This window comes from Otolemur garnettii, unplaced genomic scaffold, assembly GCF_000181295.1.
Source record: "Otolemur garnettii isolate 467f Iridium unplaced genomic scaffold, OtoGar3 scaffold00021, whole genome shotgun sequence".
NCBI classification, from domain to species: domain Eukaryota; kingdom Metazoa; phylum Chordata; class Mammalia; order Primates; family Galagidae; genus Otolemur; species Otolemur garnettii.
This window is the reverse complement of record NW_003852416.1, coordinates 4,917,711-4,933,188: the sequence shown is the minus strand read 5'-3', so window position 1 is coordinate 4,933,188 and position 15,478 is coordinate 4,917,711. Positions and strand designations below refer to the sequence as shown.

General features: G+C 47.9%; 1 protein-coding gene across 1 annotated transcript in view; it reads left to right on the top strand.

The window, feature by feature from the left end:
• Nucleotides 1-9,392: 9,392 nt before the first annotated feature.
• The window catches only part of SLC18A2 (solute carrier family 18 member A2), a 38,237-nt gene continuing 32,151 nt past the window's right edge, over nucleotides 9,393-15,478 (top strand). Inside the window, exons 1-3 of the mRNA XM_003787128.3 lie at nucleotides 9,393-9,492; nucleotides 9,880-10,015; nucleotides 11,508-11,856. Coding sequence (XP_003787176.1) covers nucleotides 9,895-10,015; nucleotides 11,508-11,856 — 470 coding nt within the window. The 5' untranslated portion in view covers nucleotides 9,393-9,492; nucleotides 9,880-9,894. The remainder of the gene's footprint in view (nucleotides 9,493-9,879; nucleotides 10,016-11,507; nucleotides 11,857-15,478) is intronic.

Sequence of the window (15,478 nt, the reverse complement as noted above, 5' to 3'; positions counted from 1 at the left end):
CCACAAGTACAGACAATGCTGCATGAAGCCAATTAATTCAGTGATTGAATTATTAAGTTAGTGCATCTATGGCTTAATGTCATTGGTAGTCGGCAAGGCATACTTCAGGTAAATTGACATTTGCTTTGCCATTGCCTCTTGAAATCAGAACAGTTGATTTGGTTACATTGTATATAGAAAATATTCTTTTACAGTTGCCTACGCAGAAGACATTGGAAAAGCATGAGAATAGAAGCATGCTTTTTTAAAATTGTACTCTCACTATTTATACTATGTATGCTAAACAACTATGAGAATTGGCTCAAGGAAAAAAAGAACAACCTCCTAACTGAGGCAGATCTTGGCTGATACCTTCCATTTATACTACAAAGGAATGTGAAGTCAACTATAAATATAGATTAAGTCAAGATGGCCAATGCTTTTGATCTTCTGTGTCTGCTAATTGTTTTGTTCAGATGTTCTATCAATTGTTGAGAAAGGAGCGTTTGATTCTCCCACTTTGTGGAATTGTCTATTTCTCCCCCCAGTTCTGTCCATTTTTGTTTCACTTATTTTAAGCCCTGTTGGGTGCATGTACATTGTGACTATTAATTCTTCCTATGGATTGTCTCTTTTCATCAATACGGAAGCCTCTTCTTTATACTTTTGTTTAAAGTTTTTGTTTTGAAATCTATTTTATGTGACAATATAGTTGCATCAGACTACTTATGCTTACAGGTTGCATGTACATGCATTTTATATATAGTATTTGTAACAGCGGGAATGACCTGAAAAAGGGTAAAATGTTTTATGAAATGTCTCTTTAACCCCTCCCCCACATTTTTCTTTTTTTTTTTTTTGGAAATTAAAGCCTGTATCCCTGTCCAAGGCCAGCTGCTCCCACCAATGAATCTGGAGGACCTCGCTGAATCTGGAGGACCTGGGGGAGCAGTGGGAGCACTGGGAGCTGTTCCAGAAGCAGCAGCTCACTTCCAAGGATGCTGCCAGGGTCCTGCTGGATGAATACCAGGGCCTAGTGAGGCATACAGGAGACTGCCATTGCAGAGCAGCTTACTGTGAAGTTCTAGACTCAGCAGACCTGCACATCATTTCAACATTTGCAGGAAGAAACCTACCAAAAGTGAGTAAGTCCATATAGGCCAACAGGACCCTGGGACATGCAGAAATAATTTAAATTTCCCATGCCAATGGGTATAGATTTGTCCAGGACCTATGTGCCATTCATACTATTACACAAGTGACTATGATAGTTGCATTTGACTGGCAACCTCCTGGGGCCAGAGTGGCTTCACAGCACTGCTGGACTGTGTTGCCTAATGGGTTTAAAAGTGCTCTTCTGCCCTGTTTGATGGGAGCTTAGCAAGGAACTTGCGGAACCCGCAATTGACACATCTGTAAACAGCAAGTTACTCATCTAGGGTTTCAAATTAGCAAGGCAACTCATGGCAACTGTGCAGGTTCCTAGGAATGGCAGGGTTCTATTGCATCTGAATCCCTAACTTTGGGCTAATAGCAAAGCCCTTATATGGGGCCCTTAAAGGGACAGACGTGGCACCCCTGATCTGGACCACTAACTATCAAAATGCCTTTGAAAAACTAAAGCAGAGTCTTGTGACTCCCCCCACTTTGGGGTGGCCTGACTTGCAGACATGTTTCATAAAAAACAGGAGCTGAGCCTAGGGGCTTTAGTTCAGATGCTAGAAGACACCCCATGGCCTGAGGCATACTTCTTATGGCCCCTGGACAGTACTGTGAATGGATGGCCTCCTTGCCTCTGGGGAGTAGCACCTACTTGTGAGTTGTTATCAAAGGCTGTGTCCACTCTCAATCCTGCTACCTGGTAGCTGAAGAGAATGAGCTTTTGCAGCTTGACTATTGCAGGGCCTGGAGTCTGTCTATTCCAGCAAGATGAATCCCTCAGAAGCTGATGCCAGAGCCAGATTGCAATCTTTTCACTGGTAGGAGCAGCTCTATGGACAGTGAAGGGCTGGGTATGCAGTGGTCATGGAATCTACTGCTGCCTGGGACTTCAGTCCAGAAAGCTGAACTGATTGCTTCGGCCAGAGCTTTTCACTTACCCAGATGAAAAAAAGGTAAACACTGATGCTCATAGTGCCATTTGGAAGGAAAGGGGTCTCTTGACAGCAAGGATATTAAGTATGCTATGGAAATAACGGCCCTGATATAGGCCATGGCTGAACCCAAGTGCGGAACCACCAGGCACTGTCCTGGTTATCAGAAAAGAACTCACGTATGTTGCATAAAGACGTCAGGCTGCTGGCAGAGTTGCTGAAGAGGCCACTAAAATTGATCTGTTCTTAGGGTGTTGATACCCCAACTAGATTTAGATCAATATAACTCCCACCCCTTTATGACTAAAGACTGGGGCTCTGACATTTGGGATGGGACTGCTAGGTGGAGACAGTGTTCTCATGGACGTGTTCTCCTACCCAAAGCCTTGATTTGGCTTCTTATGAGGCACCCACGTGAATGCACACCTGAGGGGCATGATGTCCTCGTGGATTTGGTGGGACCTCATTTGAGAGGACCCCACTTGCAACAAACCATGTGTTTGAAATAATCCAAAGGCAGAAAAACAACCTGCTGCATGGAGAACCCAACATATGGGGGACCCACCCTCCCAATGACTGGCAACTTCACTCAGATGCCTTCATTTGCATTAGTAGATACTTTTTTAGGCTAAGCAGGGGCTCATCCTGCCCAAATGGAAAAAGCATCTAATGAGACCAGAATCCTTCTGAAGGTAGTCACTCTGAGACAGGCTCCTTCTAGGAGCAGCTGGCCTGAGACTCCTCCTTTGCCGAGTCCCTGCACACATACACCAACTCAAAGCAGGGACAGGCCTTGGAGGATGACGGGATGTTGGGCATCAGCAGTCTAGCAAAAAGAAGCCAAGCAGATGAAGAATGGCATGCTGGTGACAGATGCCACAGGCAGGCAGCTGCAGAGACAACTCAGCAGCTCCTTCTTCAACCAAGACATCAGCAGGCACCATAACAGTACGGCTGAGCTGCAGAAGGCCAGGGCCAAAAAGGAAGTGACCTAAAAGCTGATGGAGGCAGACAAGGCTCAGACCGGGAAGGTGGAGCTGCCCACGTGCTGAGACTACATGAAGCCTACTGGACGGCCTGTCTCCTTCCTGAGCGTCTTTGTCTTCTTGTGGAAGCACACTGCTGCCCTGGCTCAGTCTCGGGAACAATGACCCCATTGTCAGCAGGACCCAGGAGCACACTGAAGTCCATCTGAGCATCTGTAGAGCATTTTGCAAAGTATTACATTTAGCAAGGCTGATCATCAGAAAGCCAGACGAGTATTATCTTTTTTGTACCATAGGAGATGGCTCAACAGAATTATCTGGGCATTGGTCATGGGATTGTCTTCACCAGGGATGGGGTCAACCAGGACCATCAACTATCGTTAAACAGCCATAGTTCCAAACTGAACATCCCCTTTAATAGCTCTGTATTTCAGCATATAGAGAGGACTCTGGTAATTTAAGATGAGAGTCTCCCATCCTTCTCATTTGCTGGCAAATTAATAAACTTCTCTTTTCTTCTCAAACCACTTGTTCTCATTCTTCTGATGTAGGCTTGGGGATAAGTGCTCAGCCTTTAGGAACTTATTTTTTCCATCCATTTACTTCCAACCTATCTGTGTCTTTATATTTGTAGAGTATCTCCTGTGGACAGCATAGTTGAGACTACTTTTAAAATCCATTTTGACAATGTCATTGTTTTATTTTAATTAATTAATTAATTAATTAATTTAGAGACAGAGCCTCAAGCTATTGCCCTGGGTAGAGTACCATGGCATCACAGCTCACAGCAACCTCCAACTCCTGGCTCAAGTGATTCTCCTGCCTCTGCCTCCCAAGTAGCTGGGGCTACATGCACCTGCCACAAGCCCTGGCTATTTTTTGGTTGCAGCCGTCATTGCTGTTGGGTGGCCGGGGCTGGATTCGAACCTGCCAGCTCAGGTGTATGGGCTGGTGCCTTAGCCACTTGAGCCACAGGCTCTGAGCCAATGTCTTTGTTTTAATTATAGTGTCCATTAATGTTTAACATGATTTTGGGTATAGCTGGATTCCCTCTCTCATTTTACGTTTTCTGCCTGACTCAGTTTTCTGTTCATGTGTTCCTCCTTTCAGACCTGTTCAAATTATTTTAATTCTTTTTAGAATTCCATTTAATTTTTCAATTAGCTGTTTAGCTATTCTTTGCATTGTTTTTTATAATGATGGCCCCAGGGGTTACATTATATACCCTCAACTCTTTTTTTCTTTTTTGGAGACAGTCTCAAACTATTACCCTGGGTAGAGTGTTGTGGCGTCACAGCTCACAGCAACCTCAAACTCTTGGGCTTAAGCCAGAGGTCCTCAAACTTTTTGAACAAGGGGCCAGTTCACTGTCCCTCACACCTTTGGAGGGCCGGACTGTGGGGCCTGGGACGAGTCAGCTGCTAAGCAGGATAGGCAGCAGCAGCAAAAACACCTGGTGGGCCGGATAAATGTCCTTGGTGGGCAGCATGTGGCCCGCAGGCGGTAGTTTGAGGACGCCTGGGCCAATTCTCTTGGCAGCCTCCCAAGTAGTTGGGGCCATAGTCGGCTATTTTTTGGTTGCAGTTGTCATCGTTGTTTAGCAGTCCTGGGCTGGGTTTGAAATCGCCAGCCTTGGTGCATGTGGCTGGCACTGTAACTACTGTGCTATAGGTGCTGAGCATTTTTCCCCCCCGCCATTAGCACCTTGTCTTTGGTCTAGGATCAGGTGAGTGAGATTCAGGATATCAGAGCCACCTGTGGCCATGTACTAATGGGCAGGGTTTTCTCCCAGAGCAGTGTTAACTGTCTCAGTGACTTCCCTGGTGTGCAGTGCCTCCTATGGTGCATCCTATCCCTTGGGGCACCAGCCCCTCCTGCAGGGATCCTCCAGGGAGCTCTTTAACCTGGCTTCCTGGGGTAAGGAAAGACCAGCATGGAGACACATTGGTGGATCATAAGGTGGGCACTTAATTACCTCCACCAAACACTTCCTGATTGCTCTCCAGAAAGTCCACACCAGTCTCCATCCACTCCAAGGCAAGGACCCCGATTTCCTACACACAAATGGCATTGTCTGACTTCCTGTTGCCTCCAGTGCTATGGGTATAGCAGCACTGTATCTTGTCATTTTAATTGACATCTCTCTGATTACTAGTGTGTCTGGGTGTCTCTGCAGGAGCATGGTAGCCATTTGGACTCCCCCTTCTGTGACCTGGCTGCTCCTATCTGGCCCAGCTGTCTGCTGGCCTTTGTACCTTGCTTCCATACCATGTGCTAACCAGTATATCAGGTTTGGCTACTCCAGGGACCATGAGTCTCTTTAGGATGCCTTTGACTCTGGCCCGTCATTTATATTTCACAGTGTAATGGACCAGGAGGTAAGTTTGTCATCCTTATTTCAAAGTTCTCTGGTGGTGGTGGGGGGAACACCCAAGGATGTTCCCCATGGAACACTCACACCATTCCGATATTCAGTTTTTCAACAGCAACAGATAACACCCGATGAGTGCCAGGCTCATGTCATTAAATCGCTATAACTGAGGGAGGGACTGTTACATTTGAGTGACATGAGAAACTGAGGCAGGCAATGGTTAATTAAGTGGCATGCCGTATGGGTCATACATGTAAAAGTGACCCAGCGAGGATGCTATCTGTAGCCTAAACATGAGATACGTGTTAGTGTAGCTCAGATTATATCTACTTCAAATAACTGCCGTGTCCTAGGTGGCTCTTACCTAAGTGGAACTCAGGAATTATCACTCCTAAATATTGAAATTTAATGAAAAAGCCAACCCTGGTGGTACCTTTGCACCTTCTCAGTCCCTAAATTCCAGAAAGGGTGCAAGTGGTGAAGGCAGAAGGCAGGGTGACTGAGCCCACCAGTCTGCGTTCCCAGGGAGAACAAATAAAAGTTATGTTCAGTAAGCGGCTTCCTCAAAGCCTGGTCCTCAAGGAATGGCCTTCAGCAGGGGAGAGGGACCGGAACGTGCCCTTCCCCTCCCAGAAAGGTACTTCTCGCTCAGGGGCCCACAGTGGGTGTTTAATGGGCATTTACAGTGTTCTGGAGTCTCAGTGATGAGCGAGTAAGTCCTAATACCTGGGAAAACAGAGATGAGAGATCACACCTGCAGGGGTAAGTCCTCATGGAGAGGCAGAACTTGGAGGCAGTACGGTTCCATTCGGGCTTACGTGTGTAAGAGAGGGACCTGAGACTGGTGATGGGGTTCACAAAGGCATGGCTTTCCCCTAGAAGTGAAAATAGGGCAAATAATGCTTAATAAGGAGGCTGCTAGGAAAAGAAGAGGAAGAACTTCCCAGGAAGAGGAAAGAGAATGTGCAAAGGCCCTGAGGCAGAAAACAGGAACCCCTGTGGCTGGAGGGGGAAGGCAGGGGCTGAGAGGTACAAGAAGAAGTTGTGGATCCCCGAAGGCCCAGAACAGGCAGAGTCTCCTAGACTGGGCTCTTCAACCTGGAATGCCAGGGACAAGCCTGGAATGCCAGAGATACTGGGTATATAGGAAGATTTCCCAAGCTCTCAATTTCCACGTGTGTTCCATTTTAAAACAGATCTAGCAGAGACAGAGCAGGATGAAGGCATCAGAAGGCTCCTCTATCACTTCCCTTCTCAGCGATTTACTGTCTCCAGCTGGGCAAAAGAAACGCTCACCTGGTACCTAATCTGAGTCTGAGCACCTCACTGTGGTCCAGTGTCCAGAGGCACAACATCATCCCAGGCACTGAACAGAGACGATGTGAGGGCTCTAAAAGTCCCCTCCCAGCCACCTCTCACTATACTTCTAATACAATTTTCCTTTTATGTTAAGTATTGGTCAAAGTTCCTGTTTATTTATGATGTCTTGATATTTACATAGCATGGCATTAGTGATTGTTATAATCACAAAATCCTAAAGGGAATTTTACAGCTTTATAGCCATATGAAAATTTTTAAAAGTTAATTCATATTCAAATGTTTGTTGCAGTTTCCCTAACAGGCAAGGTGATGAACATGGACTTTAAATGACAGAAATGTTAAACATAAATTCTGTTGGAAATGGAATGAAAATAAACTTTGGCAGTGTAAAGGACACAATGTAAATTTTTTGACTATGAAAGACAAACCTGTTTTCATTTTTAAGTATGAGATAGTGGTCTTGCATTTTTATAACATTTATATTCCATCAGGCACACTTAAAAAATAGATGTAATAATTATGTGTAATTATATGTAATCATTTTACATATAAAGGTAAATATATGTAAAATACCCCCAAACGATTAAAGTTTATGATAAAAAAAACTCATTTTAGATGCCAGTTTAAAAATGTGTAAGTCATATATATTTAAACAGAGTTCTTTTACGGGGTGCCACTGAAAACTTTGAAGACTCAGTTATAGGCCACAGGGCTCTGGGGTGGTGGCAGAGACCTGGCAGAGGAAGAACAGGGCTAGCATTTTCTCTGGGCTGGAGTTTAGTGAGGCTTCCTGTGTCCACCACTGTGATGTCACTACCAGATTGTCAGAATGTAAGCAACCCCACAGCAGGGATTTCTCTGGGTCTTGCTGTGTCCCCAAGCATCAACCATGTGCCTGGCGCATAATAAGCACCCATTGCATGAATTAACACCAAGTGCCCAGCACATAGTAAGCACCGACTGCATGAATTACCACCACCTGGCTGGCATATAGTAAGCACCCACTGCCTGAGTGAACAGTTGACACCAAGCTTTCCCTTTGAGTGGGGTGCAGTGCTAAGTGCTGTCTGTGCATCCCCCCTCTCTCCCAACGACCCTGAAGTCCAATCAGTATCCTTGTTTCAGAGGTAGGGAAAGTAAGGCACACAGAAGCCACATAACCTGCCCAAGGTCACCAACCAAGGAAGTAGCAGGCTGCCACCCAGGCATCCTGACAATGGTCCTTAACGGAGACGCTTCTCTGTCCCCCTAGTCCCTGGGTAGGGCCTGTATCAGTGGGTTCTGTCTGGAGCAAACACTCTGGGGCACTCCAGGAATATGACACATCTCATATCCATCTCAAACAGCTCCTCTCCCTGAGCTCTCCTCCTCAGCACTTGCCTTCTCTCCTCCCTGTTTAATATTTAAGTTGCACATATCCTGGGACATCCTGGAGCCCCGTGTTCCTGACCCACTTACCTATTCAACCATCTTTTCTCACTCATGGGGTGGGGGTAGGGTCACAGGGAGAAGCATGGGGTGGGGGTCTCTGGAAGGAAATAAGGAGGTAGAGAGAGTGGGGACAGTCACACATCACACTATGGCTCCAAGTGGCCTCCTGCTGCCAACCCAAGCAAACATTAATAAAACAAGGTCAGACTCTTTTGCTAAGAGACTGTGACAGGGTAACATTTATTCTAAGTGGCTTTCCAAGAAAACAGCTCCTGTTCCTGCAGGCACTCCTGCCACTCCCACCCCGGGCCTCCTGAGCTCCAGAGATGTCAGAGGGGCATCTGTTCATTTTCCTTTGTTTATAAAAAAGACTTGGAACTCAGAGGTGGACTCTTCGCCCTGGGGAGTGAGGACAGCAGCTCAGAACGGGCCACAGAAGGGTACTCCGCCTCTCTCCGCGGTCTCTGCCCCAGACCTCCTGGGCATAGCATGAAGCAGGGCCAGCACACAGGGCCTGGGTCACCTGCCATCTGAGCCCTTGAGCTAAAGTGCCAGGCACTCACCAATCTCCAGGGTGCCTCGCCCAGGTAGCCCCAGAGACCCACACATGCTGCTCCCACTTTCCCACACCTGGACTCAAGGGCTTGGGACCCTCCTCCTACTTCCACTGGGGGGGTGACACTGAGAAGTGTTCCCCCACTTCCATGTCACCAGCTTGAGGGTGCCCAAGGCTCAAAGGCTCCAAATGGCATCCAGTATTGTGTCTCAGAGGGGAGGAGACGATGAGGTGCAAAGTGTGGCTTCCCCAAGAAAGAGAAGTCTGTCCCTGGTCCCCAATACCTATGATCCCAGGCGCACTTAGTCCAGGGCCATTGGTTCAGTCCAGATGGCTCACTTCAGGGACACTGAGACCACCAGACTTGTTCACAGCAGAAAGAAGCACTGATACGTGCCTCCTCACCTTGGCCCTGACCCTTCACCTCTCGCGCAGAGCTCCTGACTTCTTCCCTCTGTGCCCCAGGTCCAGGTCCCCAGAGCGCGAGGCAGAGACCAGGAGGGTCTGCGCTGGGGTGAAGGCGGAGGCGGCGACAGGGCGGCGGCGGCCCCTCCTGCTAGCGACGGCGCCCCAGACCCCCGCCCCCGCTTTCGCGGTCCGTGACGTCAGAGCCGGACCCGGTAAACTGAGCGGCGGCGGGCGCTGGGGCGGAGACTGCGCCCCGGAGCCGCCTGCACGGACGGAGCCCACAACGGCCAGGGCAGTGCCGCGGCCAGACGCGGAGGACCTGAGCAGGCAGGCGCAGGCGACCCCGAGGTAACGGCGGCCGCGCTCCCCGCCCACGGGGCACGGCGCCAGAAGCTACCGAGAGAGGGCGGGGGACCCCCAAATCCCCGCACGCGGGGTTCCGGGAAACCCAGGGAAGGTGGGGTGCAGGGCGCAGGCAGGTGGCGCGTTTCCAGCGCGCAGTCGGAGAGGTGGGAACCTCGGGGGCGGCGGGAAGCAGGGCAGCGCCCGGGAACCCCAGCCTGGGTCCCCGACGGCGCTCGCGGACGCTCTTCCCCGGGAACGCCGGCGCTGTGCGGACGCACTCGGGGCCGGCAGGCGGAAGCTGGGGCGCCAGTGTGCGCGGCCCCCTGCGCGGGGACTCGTGGACTGGGGGCCCGGGTCGCGTCCGCCCCTCACCGCGAACCGCGTCCACAGCTGAGCCCCGGAGCCATGGCCCTGACCGAGCTGGCGCTGCTGCGCTGGCTGCAGGAGAGACGCCACTCGCGGAAGCTCATCCTCTTCATCGTGTTCCTTGCGCTGCTGCTGGACAACATGCTGCTCACCGTCGTGGGTACGTCCGGACTGGGCGCTTCCCTCCCCGGAGCCCCTTCCCTGGATGCCCCCTTCCTCGTGATCCCCGCTTTCTCGGGCTCGGCCTTCCCTGGGAATCTCCTTCCCCGGGCGACCCCGTCCTTCAGCGCCCCTTCCTCGGGAGACCCCATAGCCAGACGCTGTACTTATCCCAGGGCGGTCCTGGAGCTCTGCGCCAGGCAAGGAAAGTTGGAGAACACGCTTTGCAAAAAATACATCCCCCTCCAGACAGCCGCTCCTGGGCTAGGAGGAGCTGTGTCCCTGGCTGTGGCTTCACTTTCCCAGCGGTCAGGTCTAAAACTGTGACATCTGATAAGACCCAGAACTTGTGTTTCCTCCTGATAATGTCCCGCTTCCTCTCGCCCGTTTTCACCGCGATGAAAAAGATTTCTATTAAAGAAGAACAATTCCCAGAGTTCAAAATAAGGTGTTAGAATAATTATTTTGTCGTCTGAAAAGGCGACTTAATAATTTGGTGTAACATATAAAAAACCAAGTCACTATCCATCCCTCCAAAAAAGGAAGTGACATTTAAATCTATTGTGTGAGTGAATGATTTGGGGTGGAAACCTTCAGGACCCAATGGGAGAACAGTGTGAACAGGTGGGTTTCCTCCTTTTTCCTATAATGGATTTTTGAAAAAGGAAATAATTTAAATCCAGGCCTCTTAATTAGCCCCATTAACAGAAGAGTATTTGGCATACTTTTTTAATAAAAAGTCTATTTTAATTAATAAGGAAATCATTTTTCATTTAGATTCTCAGGGGTGTCTGCCGTTTCTCCCCATTTTCAGGTTCTGGAATGGTAGCAGGTTCGCACCTCCAGGAGCACCAGCTCTGGGCACTTCTGTTTTCAGTAACATGGGCCTCAGTTTTCCTCTAGTTTGAATGCTCAGCTTGCACACACATGCCCTAAGTTTCTATTATTTTGCTTTTCTTTTAAGAAGTCTTAGTAATTCTTAAATCTTACAAGTTGTATGAAAAATGGCAGATCCCCACGCATATAATGGAAAGATGAGTAAGGCCTGTTGTAGAATTTCCAAATTATTCCTTGTTACAGGAATAATTCCTTCCTGAATTCCTTCCTGAAAATTCCTTCCTGAATTTTTTTCTAGGATACATAGTGAAATTTAGATTTCTGTTTCTTTGATTTGTTCTTTTGAGCTCTTCTTTCTGAGAAGTACCGAGTGGCACTGGGTCATCTTGACTTTGGACCATGTTTAAATCTCAGGGCAGTCAGTTTACTATAGCCGCTGCCCCTGAGAGTAGAGGACCCCTCAGAGCCTCTGGGGGCTTCATGCTCTCTGGGGAGTAGTGTGATCGTCCCCCAGGATGGGGCCCAGGAGTAGAAACAAGGACACAGGGGCCATGTTGCTGGGTGTTATCTCTCTGAGCCTCTCTGACATTTGACGTGATGTACTTGTGCTGGCTTTTGTCCTGATCACCACCCTGCTGTCCATCTCTCCTTCCCAGTCCCTATCATCCCGAGTTACCTGTACAGCATTGAGCATGAGAACACTACAGACACCCAGACCTCCAGGCCGACGCTCACGGCCTCCACTGGGGACAGCTTCCGGAACATCTTCTCCTATTACGACAACTCTACCATGGTCACTGGGAATGTCACCGGAGACCTACAGCAGGGGCAGCTGCGTAAGGCCACCACACCGCACATGGTGACCAACACGTCCTCTGCCCCTTCTGACTGTCCCAGTGAACAAAAAGACCTTCTGAATGAAAACGTGCAGGTTGGCCTGTTGTTTGCCTCGAAAGCCACTGTCCAGCTCCTCACCAACCCTTTCATAGGGCTGCTGACCAACAGGTAGGGTAGATTACTGTAGCAGAAGAGTTACCGATTTCTGTCATTCCAAGGTCACGTACCCTCTGGAATTCTGCTTCTTACTCATTTGTAGGAATCTGGACCATCCATGGTGGGTGAGCTAAGGGAAACCAGTCTCCTCTTTATGTCTCTGTCCTCATATAATCATGATTTTTCCTTTATTCCACCTTTCTGTTCTCCCCTCTGTCGTTCAACAAGTAAGAAAATCTTAAAGAAGACAGAACAAAGAGGCCGTCCCTAGGTGGGAGAACTTTGGTGTGAGTGCACGGTTCATAAGGATGTTTGTCAGCATCACCCTTGGGCAGCAAAACGCTGCAGCTGTCATGGCTGTCCTCGGATTCTGTGTGCCATGTGGCTGCCTCTTATTCTCCACCTCTGGTTGTGCACTTCGTATGGAAAGCCAAGGTGACTTAGTGGGCTGGCGTGGTAAAGGCTCTGGTAGATGGCCAGCCAGGGAGTGTGGGACGAGGCCGAAACACCACTGCAGAGATGGAACTCTCAGCTTGCTAAGGTCATGACTGTGTTCTTTCCCTTGTGCTGGTCCTGTGCACAAAGGGAAGAGAAGTGAGATTATTGTCTAGATAATCCAAGCTGTCCAGGTTAGCTTTATATTAATCAGGATGTTCTAGATTTATTTGGTACAAGCGTTTTTACTTCTCCATTGTTGGAGACCATTCAGGACATATTTGTCCTTCTGCTTAGGTGCCACAGTTTGGTCTGGTCTGTGGGAGCTCAAAGCACAGGACAAGGGGCTTGGAACGGAGGGGAGAAGGCAGTACTGGAGGGTATTGGAGCTGGAAGGGGGTCAATGCAAGGATGGGAGCAGGTGTAGCTGAGGGAGTTGGTGGTGGGCTGCCAGGTGACGGTGTAGTCCCTCGGGGCCCAGGAATAGAAATAAGGACTAAACTAGAAAATGTGGTGGGTGGAGGGGTGAACTAGAGGGCAGGGCTGAGAGAGGAGTGGGTTACTGTTGTGGGGACAGTTGGGAGCCATGAACGATTCCAAAGCCAGGTTGAAAAGTCAGTGAGCCACACACAGTTGTAAGTCGGTCAGCCCAGCGTTCCCAGCAGGCAGGGAGCAGGGAGTTCTTCACACCTACCTGGACTTTGGGGTCAGGAGTTCACATATTATTAAGCATTTCGACAGGGTATTAAAGCAAGTGTGTGGCCCTTCTGACAGCAGAGCCCTGTGTGGCTCAGGGGGTGGAGAGTCTGTGATAGAAGGAAGCTTGGGGTAGTGGGGGCTCACCAAGGGGTGGCAGATCTCACCTTACCTGAGCACCAGCTGTCTTGGGACGTACAGATGCTCCCATGATGAAGCGGACAAATTGATTTCCTGGACTGAGTGGTGCCACTGAATGGATTTTAACAATCCCAAGCCATGGCCAGCCTTCGAGTCTGTGCTGAGAGCAGTATCATAAGGCTGCCACCTAAAAGGTGCTGAGCAAATTAACCTGGCGATGGGCCGACTGTGAGCCCCCCAGTACCAAGGTGACGCTGAGCGGCACCTCTCTTCTCCCGAGGACAACCAGACAGACCTCAGTAGTTGCAGGATTTTCTTCCTTTTATCCAGACTAAGAGCGCTTATTAAAATGCATCAGGTATAATTACAGAAAATGGCTCAGGGTTTTGTATTCTGAGAAAGCAAACAACTCAAATCCTGTCTGTGAAAATTGAGGACATTATCGTAATAATGCCTTGCCAATCACTTGGGCAGACCCCTTACCACCAAGGCAGTGTCATACTTAGAAACTCTGGCCGAAATGATGTGAGTATTCTACTCTCGCAAATGAAAATGAAAAGCTTTTTGAAAATTCCATTCTTGTTTTTAATGCTTTGCTTGTGTCGTGGGGGAAAAGCTTGCTTAAAACCAGTCAGACCTTTCCCTTGTTAAATGCTCCAAATGCAGTGAGGTTGCAGCCACCACAGCTCATGTTTGGGGCTCAAAAAAAGAAAAGAATTGTCTTCCAAGAGTAACCTAACTTGTGTGACTTGTGAAATTTAGTCTATTCTCATGGTGATTAATCCACTTTGGAAATGATCTAAAGCAAAATTTTAATCCCCAACTGGTTCACCTAGCTACACAGCAAATTTAAATATGATCCTTATCTTGTAGTGTTTCCTGGTAATGTGGATATGCAAACAAATTTTAATGTTGGTGTAGCTAAGACAATTAATTGAACTCTGTTGCCCCTTCAAAATGATCGTGATTTGTAGTTTAAAAAAATAGTTTCCAAACCCAGTAGATACGTCTTTAGGGACCTGACTGCTTTTCTGGGCACTGCTTCCTGCCAAAGTTCAGTGACATAGACAGGACAGATACATCCCATTTGCCTTGGTAGTCTATCCTAGTGAGCCATTGCAAATTGTCTTTTGATTTAATTTTGTCAATCGCACCCTCAACAAGACGCGTGACTCACATTTTCAGGGTTGTAAGCAAGTGTATTTAAGATAGCATTTTAAAATTGGTTGTATGTTTCTCTTTAAAGAGTAGTTAAAAATATGGTGCATCAGAGATCACAGAGGCTTTATGAAAAGCTTTTGGTCCAGTATTACTATCTTTTAGGCAAAGGAGTTTGCAGCTCTGGAGGAGAAAGGGTTGGTCACAGCAGTGGCAAGACTAGAGCCCAGGTGTCCAGACTGTCATGTTCCAAGGCATTGCCCTTCTCCCTCCCTGTTCTTATATCATACAGTTTATACTTCTACCCGCTAAAAACAAAGAATGCAGCTTAAAATCTTCCTTGCATTTACTTGGACTCTCCTTGATTGTGTCAGGCTGACCTGGGAAAGGCCCAAACAGTGGGTATTTTTTTTATCAATGAGCAGAGTTTAGAAAACATTAACCTGATTTTTTAGACATGGATTTTCCATGGTCCCAGAAAAATACAGTCTTTTTCTAGCTCCTCATGTGAGCTGGTCTGCCTCCTACATCTTCAAAGATGTGGGGAAAGCTGGCTAGGGTCAGGGCAGGTCAAAGCATTCCTTTCTGAAGGGGGACTGACTCTGAAATGAGAGACCTCATAGCACACATGGAACACCCAGATGTGGGTACTTATGGTCATCATAGTGCCATGTGAGTGGCTTTTTAAGGCTGTCTGTCTGTTGTTTTAAGCTCTCATGTCAAACCCTGAAAATATAAAGTAGCAGTTCTTGGTGAGTGTTTCGGTGTTCATTCAGCTGGTGATACAATACAGGTTACTCCTGTTGTATTTATTCTTCACGTATTCTATTTTTTACTTAAAATATGTGAACCAGGTTGGTAGCAAAGGACCTTTGACTTTGGCAATGTAGAGATTACACATCTAATAACCCACTTTTCAAAGCCTGAGGGTGCCTGGGTTGACTTGGAGGCTCTTGTGATTTATTTTATAATTCCAATTAACCTACTGATTTCACAATTGCAGTTGTGTGTAACAAGGTGGTAGCAGGAATTGTACTGGTGACACCTGTCATCATTTGGTCCAGTCACTGAATTTTAGAATAAAGTAGAATAAAAAGAATGTCTCAGGCAAATAAACGTGAGATACCTTTACATCCCCCCCCTCCATCTGTCAGGTAAAGACGTGGCATCAGCCTAAGATTCAAACAGAAGTTGCATCTTTAAT